This window comes from Macrobrachium rosenbergii, chromosome 1, assembly GCF_040412425.1.
Source record: "Macrobrachium rosenbergii isolate ZJJX-2024 chromosome 1, ASM4041242v1, whole genome shotgun sequence".
Lineage (NCBI taxonomy): Eukaryota > Metazoa > Arthropoda > Malacostraca > Decapoda > Palaemonidae > Macrobrachium > Macrobrachium rosenbergii.
Genome location: NC_089741.1, coordinates 52,754,358 through 52,764,357, shown reverse-complemented (window position 1 = coordinate 52,764,357; position 10,000 = coordinate 52,754,358). Strand labels below are relative to the sequence as shown.

At 36.9% G+C, this 10,000-nt stretch overlaps 1 protein-coding gene across 1 annotated transcript in view; it reads right to left on the bottom strand.

The window, feature by feature from the left end:
- Positions 1-5,602: 5,602 nt before the first annotated feature.
- LOC136840466 (uncharacterized) overlaps positions 5,603-10,000 on the bottom strand; it is a 147,693-nt gene continuing 143,295 nt past the window's right edge. Inside the window, exon 4 of the mRNA XM_067107141.1 lies at positions 5,603-5,929. Coding sequence (XP_066963242.1) covers positions 5,603-5,929 — 327 coding nt within the window. The remainder of the gene's footprint in view (positions 5,930-10,000) is intronic.

The following is a 10,000-nucleotide window of genomic DNA, read 5'->3' as shown; positions in this document are numbered from 1 at the left end:
AATTAATTTACTTCTTCCTGGTGAAGCAGCAAATAACGAAAGAAAATATGAGTCAAATTGGTTCAGGGATTGGACTAACGGCAGCAAATATGTCCGTTCATGAATAAGTAACACTTTCCTTCACTTGGTCTATAAACATCATTTTTTACGAACAAAGGTCAGTGGACGGACAACCCTGATGTCCTTTCGTAGCCCAGGCTGGAATAACCCAAAACCACGATGGAAGCGATGAAACTGCCTTTTCATGAAAGAAATTTTTTAATTCAGGAGAACCAAAAGCTGATAGGGATTTCACGTGGTGCACTGTAGGCATTACTTAAACGTCTTTGTAGCGTCCCCTCGGCTCATAGCTGCAACCTCTTTCATTCCTTTTACTGTACCTCCGTTCTTATTCTCTCTTTTTCCATCTGACTTTTCACCCTCTCTAACAACTGCTTTAAAGGGCAACTGCAAGGTCTTCCTCCTGTTGAGTTCTTCGTTGGGTGAGTGGGTTCCGTTCTCAGCTAGCACTCTGCTGGCCGCGAGTTCGAATCTCCGACCGGCCAGTGAAGAATAAGAGGAATTTATTTCTGGTGATAGAAATTCATTTCTCGCTATAATGTGGTTCGGATTCCACAATAAGCTATAGGTCCCGTTGCTAGGTAACTATTTGGTTCTTAGCCACGTAAAATACATCTAATCCTTCGGGCCAGCCCTAGGAGAGCTGTTAATCAGCTCAGTGGTCTGGTTAAACTAAGATATACTTTTCCTCCTGCTGAACCTTTCTAACATTCTTACTGTCAATTTCCATTTCAGTGCGGAATGACCTCATAGGCCTTAGCGCTTGGCCTTTGGTTTAAATTCTGTACGCCTTCCTTTCTTCTAAAGTTGGGCAGTACAAAAATAGTTACCGAACTGCGCCAACTGGGAATCACTTTTTAGTGCTCTGTTAAAAACATTTTTGCTGTAATTCCGAGAGAAATGGCCCTTTTCTAGTCATTTCCTGAGATGGTCCTTTCTACAGGATCATTCAAAACGTTCATGGTTTGACCCCGAAAGCATTGCAAAGGAAAGACAGTTCTCGCATTAATTCAATCTTCTCCCTGAACTTCAATGCTGTTGGTCCGTCGATATTTAAACACTAATATTTTTTTCCAGCTGATGGCTGCATCCTGTGCGTCCAAATACCTCTTCGGAGCATAGGCGGCTTCATTATTGCTCTCAAAAGATCACGGAGGTAGGATCTAAGTACAGTACACAGACTTGAAATCAGAGTGCCACTTCGGGTGAGTAGGGACCATGAGGCAATGAATCAATGTCACAGCTGCCTGCTCTAGTCACGAAAGCCGGACAGGAGTCACAGAACCAGTGTCCTGAACACCACACCTGCTTGTAGCTTTGCTTTGAACTTCGCATTCACCACTTTCTTCGAGTGTCCCAATGCTGATGAGCAATACACCATCAATATCTAATCTTTTTACAAGTGCTTTATTATCATAACGCACTTAGAATCCTTAAATACAGAAGCTACCACACTGTTGATAGACCACTTGCTATTTCCATGGCTTGCTCTGAATTTCTGACCCAGGCTCAAGGTGGGGAACCAGTGCTTTATACTGGGTTAATGACCTGTGAAAATTGCCAAGTTCAGACTGGAAACGAGTCAAAAGTATCCCAAAAGTTTCCACATTGGCCGGCTTCTGTTCTAATGTCAATATATGTGGTGCCAACTTATAAATTGCTTGAGAATAAAAATTATGAACGCCAGCCCAGGACTGATGCCCGTGGTCTCGGCTTCTTAAGAGGAACCCACTTGTTCGTAGGTACTTCACATTTTTTGGACGCCCCGACCATCCGGTTACAAGCTATGTCGCCCGTGCCCCTTTTGAATTCTGCAGCTCACTTTTTAATGGTCAAATAGGATAGGAATCGTCATGAATTGTGTGAATTATGTCTTCACAGATTTAAAAATCTTATTTTTATTCCTATGTTAAAACAGTTTCACTAAATCAGAGAAATACTCTCTCTGTCTCTCTCTCTCTCTCTCTGTCTCTCTCTCTCTCATTTCATGAAGTTGTTTTAACATACAACAAAATGCAAAGTTGTGATTTTAAATTATGAAGACATGATCAACGCGTGTATAGCTCATATATATACATACATACATACACATATATATATATATATATATATATATATATATACTATATATATATTTGTATATATATATATATATATATATATATATATATATATATATATATATATATATATATATATATATATATATATATATATACATAAAGCATAAAATGACATAAACCTAAATATCAAGAAAAAACTGCAAAGACATCACTGGAATGAAATTTGGTAGCTAAGTTCCGAGAGCCGAGAGTGTTTATAGAGAACGTGAATGCAGGGAGGGAGGGAGGTAGGGAGGGCAGGGTGGGAGGTGGGTATGGCTGCCGGCAGCAGAGACCCTCTCGGCACCAGGGTAAACTTGGGGAGACTTTGGAGAGAGGAAGCTTAAATATTAATGATTCAGCCGTAATTAGCTCTCGCAGGACTGACTGATGATTTGCAAAGGAAGCGGGGGAGAAAGGACACCCATTATTGTCGGGTTTGTTGTGAGGACATGTTCCGGGTTCACTCAATGGTTTACACAACAGGGGGCCCCGAGGCCCTCCTGCGCTGCAGACGAGAAAACCCTCCCTTCATCTCGAGCCTCCTTAATTTCTCGACTTTTTATCTGTCCCGCTTCTCTTCCCATATCTTTATCTCTATCTGTCTGTCATTCTATATATATATATATATATATATATATATATATATATATATATATATATATATATATATATATGTGTGTGTGTGTGTGTATATATATGTGTATATATATATATATATATATATATATATATATATATATATATATATATATATATATATGTATATATATATGTGTATACATACATTATCAATAATTTATTTGGGCAGTATTAGTATCTTTATCATGGAAAATCTTATTTTAAGAATTACATAATTTAAGATTTGTAATCATATAAAAACTGTTACTAGAATAATTTAAATAATTCTTCAAAACTAGGTAGCATGGTTGTGAACAACAACAACAACAACAACAACAACAACAACAACAACAATAATAATAATAATAATAATAATAATAATAATAATAATAATAATAATAATAATAATAATAATAATGCAAAAATTGAAAATCTTACACGGTTGAAATAGATTTAAATACCTCTACCCCAGTGAACAGTAAATGCGTATAGAAAACACACTCATAAATCTAATGACTATAATATTCCAGCATGAATCAAACGTATCTTGTGATAGTGATCTTTCCGTATATGCAAGAGAGAGAGAGAGAGAGAGAGAGAGAGAGAGAGAAATATGTGTACAAAAGTCGATTAATTTTTAATAATGTTACACTACGCATTTTCAATAAAAAATATGAGTCAAACTTGACACGTAATATTCTCATGATGGCATTGGGAAAAAGTGAAAATATTAAAAAGCAAAAAACCTGATTAATACAAAAACAGAAAATAAATATAATATTTGTTTATTCCGAGGTCCTCCTGAGACATCAAAGTCGAATTCGTTCTACAGGGGCAGCCCAATTGTTGTCAATGTTTCTTTTGTGGAATTTAATCGCTGTGATTGTTTGCGAGAGGAGAAATTACTGGAAACTGAAGCGACTTCTTAATAATAAGGCCAACATCAGCAATGAATCTATTGGAGAAACAATTCCGCAGTTATGTATGGATACAAATAAATTTAAAAATAAATCTAAACAGAGAGCTTTCGAACAGATTCCCCAAAGCCCTCTGTTCAGATTTATTTTTCAATGTAATTGTACCCATACATAACTGTGGGTTTGTTTCTCCATTTCAAGACTCATGCTACTGTGAGTATTTTTTTAATTTAATAAATCTATTAACAGGGCTGGTTGACCCTCAACCCCCTCGCCCTAAAGAAAAAAATAAAAAAATCATCTAACTTGTTGAATTTAACCAACAAAAAACCAAACTGATGCAATGCATGCTGGCGTGCACGCACAATATCCAGCAAAAACCATAAATATCACGCAACAAAACTTATTCCCACCCAGAAGTGAGAAAATAAAGTATAAATAAAGTGGGGAAGTAGAAGAATAGGAAGCTGTTTCAAGCCACTACCATTTCGCTCCTCGGCTTCACCAAGAATAATTGTGCTCTTGGCCTAGAACGCGTTAATCTTGATACTCCGTAACAAAGCAGTATATAGTCTTTGCTTTGTAAGGGCTGCCTGAAAACACAACAGATAACAGATGACTCTCAAGTTCCGTGTAAGAGAAGGCAGGACGCTGGGGACGTATGCAAGGAGATGGGGAGAAATAGTGATAAAACAAGTAAAAAATGCGCCGAAGTTTCCTCGGCGCAACCGAGTTTTCTGTACATCGTATAATCAAGGACACCGGAAATAGATCTATCTTTCTGTGGTCTCGGTATAATGCTGTATGAGCCGCGACCCATGAAACTTTAACCACTGCTCGGTGGTGGCCTATCCTATATCGTTGCTAAAAGCACGATTATGGCTAACTTTAACCTTAAATAAAATATAAAAAAAAACTACTGAGGCTAAAGGGCTGCAATTTGGTATGTTTGATGATTGGAGGGTGGATGATCAACATCAAAATTTGCAGCCCTCTAACCTCAGTAGTTTTTAAGACCTGAGGGCGGGCAGAAAAAAGTGCGGACGGACAGACAAAGCCGGCACAATAGTCTTCTTTTCAGAAAACTAAAAAAGGGACCCTTCAAGGCGGTATACAACTTTACGAAATAAATAATAATGACAAAAGCGTCAGCCAAGAGAATTTTACCAAATTATGGCTAACTTCTCAATTAATACTTTCTGGGGGGAAAGAGGTGATAAATGAATCACGAAGTCTTTTATACTTGTATCTAAAGGACTCGTTTTAAATTTTAAGGATACGTCGGTTCTTACAAGTTCCTGGTACGCTGAGTGCCTTTCAGAACCATACAAAATGGACATACTCTGTCTCTGATCGTTAATCACTCTGAATAAAAGGATTTCAGCTCTTTGATCTTACTTTTATTTACGACAGAGTGTGGACGAATAACCTGAATCAGAAAGCAAGCCAAAACGGAAACATTATATATAAGACACACACACACACATATATATATATATATATATATATATATATATATATATATATATATGTGTGTGTGTGTGTGTAATGTGTGTGTGTGTGTGTGTGTGTGTGTATGTATGTATATGTACATATATATACATATGCAGTATATATACATATATTGTATGAATACAGATAATTACATACATACATATATACAGATATATATAAATATATAGATATTATATATATGTATATATATTTATATATGTTATATATATATATATATATATATATATATATATATATATATATATATATATATATATATATATATATATATATATATATATGTTAGGAAAACAATCGTTTGCCGATTGTTCCCTTGGTGGATTGTTGCCTCCTTTTGTTTTTGTTTGTTTTTCAATTGCTTGGCGAGTTGACGTCTGTTGGATGGCGTCAGACTTCGTCAGTCAGGGTTCTGGGAGGGCAGAACGACCAGTCAGGTTCAGAGAGAGAGTCTTGCAGCAGAGCAGCGCAGAGTATCTGAGGACGAGATGGTGGTTGTATCAACCTGTCTTGATCGTCCAGTGTTCGAGGAGGAACTCCATACTGTATCTGAGGACGAGATGGTTGTTGTATCAACTCTGTCTTGATCGCCCAGCGTTCGAGGGAGGGCGTCCATATTGTTTTCAAGGACGAGGTGGTTGTCGTATCGGCTCTGTCTTGATCGTCCGGCATTGGACTGTGGTCCTCATTGTTTGAGGAAGTGTTCCCCGTTGTGCTCTATGTACATTGGTGCCGCTTCAGTGTTAATTTTAATTGTGTATTATGCTGCCTATTGTTTTGTTTTTGTTAAGATTGTTATTGTCGTTATGCTGCCTAGTTTGTTATTGTTTATTCTATTTGTATCTGTATGATTTTATGATTTTTTTTATGGCCTTGTTATTGCAGTGTGGATGTGTTTATTGATTCGTTGACTGGTTTTAAATATTATTGTTAGTTGATTATTTTGTGTTTTGCCACAGAACCAGGCTCACTGTATATTATGTATATAGCTATTTTGTCAATAAATTAATATTAAGGTAATTTTTTTGGTTTCGTTCAGCTCCTCCCTCCTTTGTTTGTCACCTCTCGTCAGTCATTTCAGCCCAATTGTGTGTTTTTTAAAGAACCTGTCGATCTCGAGAGGCGAGATCGTAATATATATATATATATATATATATATATATATATATATATATATATATATATATATATATATATATATATATATATATATATATATATATATATATATATATATATATATATATATATATATAAAATATCTATATAAGTACACTTACTATCAAATTTACAACTACAAGACCATACAAAATAGTAATCACAGAACAGTTTGTAAGAAAAGCAAATCTGTTTCATTACCTATGCAAAGTAAATTGACGAAACATCAAGCAACAAAACGTATTAAAGCAATCTAACCAAAACCCAACCCGCTGATTTTGAGACTTGAGTTTTGTCTACAACTGACTTCGCTTTATCCATGAGACCATATTTGCTTCGTATGCAAATCAATATAGATATTTCTCATAGGGACTTCTTTTTTATTTCCTACGCAGAAAAATGGGTAGATCATAATCATCCTTACGTAAAGGAGAGAAAGCGCCGCTTTTTCCAAAACCCACTCGGACAAGGAAGTAATGCCACAACGTAATCAGAGAACGCTTAACAGAACAATTTATCGTTATATTTCACAAATTTAGGCTAATGATGACCGTCAGTTCTAACCCCACAAGAGGGGCAACCCATAGGGGGAGGGGGCGGGAAGGACACAACTACCCGGGTATTTTGAATTTAAATTGATGATTCCATATTCAAAACCCAAAATGATTCTGCAGCTGCACATAATTCATAATCATGTGTCGCTTACATACAAACGCTATTTGCAGAGAGAGAGAGAGAGAGAGAGAGAGAGATGCATATCTTTTTATACTGAAGTAAGCTCCCCTTATGGGTAGAGTGTGTAATAGCCAAATGCATTCATTCAATTACGTACGAAATTCAGCATTACACACTTACTCATAAATAACAATTGAGATGCCCTGTGATCTAGGATCACTACGTTATATAATATATATATATATATATATATATATATATATATATATATATATATATATATATATATATATATATATATATATATATATATATATATGTATGTGTGTGTGTGTGTGTGTGTGTGTGTGTGTGTGGTGTGTGTGTGTTAATGTGTTAATGTCAGATTCACTTTTCAAATAACAGACACAAGGTAAAACTCTCTAATGGTCCAAGATCTAAATTTACTATCCTTTATAATATGTGGATAGCCTGTAAACTTTTCGCCATTTTTTTTCATTTCCAAATGAATGAGAAACCCAATATTTCCCTCCCTACATACAAACCACCACTAAATTTGTGTCGTGGTGTTGGTAGGGATGGTGGCAATAATTAATACCTTACACCTTAATAAGTATTATCTATGTTACTTAAGAGTGGTTCACGCTGTCAATGTGGTAAAACAGTTTATAGAATTGAGAGAGAGAGAGAGAGAGAGAGAGAGAGTTGAAGAAGCGCAATTTTCCGTGATGTATATTTCATGCTTTGACATCCAAAAAGCTGGTGTACCTAAACTTGAAGACCTCGATCACGAATACCTAAAGGTACTAGGGAAATACTTCATGGTTAAAAAGAACAGATAATAAACAGTAGAAGTCTAAGACCGAGAATTTGGCACTTTTTTTCGCAGAAAGGCAAATCTATTTTGTATTTACAGAAATATTTCAACATTTATGACAACCCCGTGGGAAACGAATTGTGCCACTGTGCCACCAAGGTTTCGGGTAGTTTTGAAAGTCCTCAGGTACTGGCAGTGGAGGATTCGACAAACATTTTCGAAAAGAATGTCTCAGCAGTATAAAAGTGTGAGATGGTCCATGTTGGATCAAAATTTTATGCGGCCCCTCTGACCTGCCACAAAAAACGCTACAGATTTTCTTTCAGAGTGTTGGACCTCCTACCGAGGTGACTTCAGAGCAAATTTGAAATTAAAGAAAGGTTAACTATCACTTCAAAACTCGGTCTCTAGATAGAATGGAACAGGAATATGACCTGAGAAAGAACCCGGCACAAATGTTATATCACCTGATAACCATAAACAAGTCACATCAAATCAAGAGAAATTTGCTATAAGCACACAAGTAGAAATAAATGTTATCTACATAATACAAGAAGCATTTTATCCGACTAATGATTAAATTAACAAGTAAAATATGCACCGAAGTTTATTCAGTGCAATTCGGTGGTGGCCTGTCCTATATCGTTGCCAGATGCACGATCATGTCTAATTTAACCTTAAATAAAAAAAAAAAAAAAACTACTGAGGCTAGAGGGCTGCAATTTGGTATGTTTGATGACAGGAGCGTGGATGATCAACATACCAATTTGCAGCCCTCATGCCTCAGTAGTTTTTAAGATCTGAGGGCGGACGGACAAACAAAGCAGGCACAATAGTTTTCTTTGACAGAAAACTAAAAATCATTTTGCTACGAAATTATCAGGAAGCATGTCGCCAAGAATGTAACAGGAGGTTTAAAAAAAGAAAAAGTTTGTAACAAGGATCCTTAACAAATGAGACGTCTAGAGAAAGAAATAGTAAACTACAGACAAATCTGGTAAAACATATAAAAGAGAGAGAGAGAGAGAGAGAGAGAGAGAGAGAGAGAGAGAGAGAGATACTCAAAGAAGTAAAATGTTTTAGGTCTAAATAACAATAAATTTTCAGATGTATATTCTCTCTGTCTCCAAATATACAATTTTCCTTCTCTTCAATTTTATCGTAAGTTACCCATCTTTCTTATCTTACTCTCTCTTACTTTCTTGTCCAAGATATAGTCTCCCATCTTACTTAACACTGCCTCGCCCCCCATCTCACCTCACCTCCTCTCTCTCTCTCTCTCTCTCTCTCACCACACTGTCTCTCATTTTACATCTCTCTCATATCATTTCTCTAATCTAGATCTCTTTTACTTTCTCACTCAAAACATAGTCTCTCATCTTACTTAACAATACCTCCACCCCATCTCATCTCACCGTATCTCTCCACACTGTCTCCCATTTAACATCACATCTCTCTCTCTCTCTCTCTCTCTCTCTCTCTCTCTCTCTCTCTCTCTCTCTCTCTCTCTCTCTTTCAAAACATAGTCTCCCATCTTACTTAACACTACCTCCCCCCATCTCATCTCACCTTATCTCTCTCTCCACAGTCTTCCATTTTACATCATGTCACTTTTCTCTCTCTCTCTCTCTCTCTCTCTCTCTCTCTCTCTCTCTCTCTCTCAAAACATAGTCTTCCATCTTACTGAACACTACCTCCCCTCCCCCACCATCTCATCTCACCTCTTCTCTCTCTCTCTCAGCACTGTCTCCCATTTTACCTCATATCGCCTCTCTCTCTCTCTCTCTCTCTCTCTCTCCTCTCCTCTCTCTCTCTCTCTCTCTCTCTCTCTCGTATCCCTTGACTACCTCCCAACCCGAAAAGAAACAGCATAAAGGCATTGGGGAGGAACAATTTAATTGGTGTGCAACACCCTCAAGTAACATGGAATTAGATGAAGTGATGTTACGGGGCGGGAACGAGATAACGCAGGGGGAAGGGAGGAAGGGAAGAAAGGAAGGGAGGAAGGAAGGAAGGGAAGAAAGGAAGGAAGGAGGAAGGAAAGGAAGATTACGTAGACACGGTCTTACTGTCTCTCTCCCTATGTACAGGTCTTGGAGGAGTTTTGAACTGGTGTTCACTGGTATTATAAGATTCAC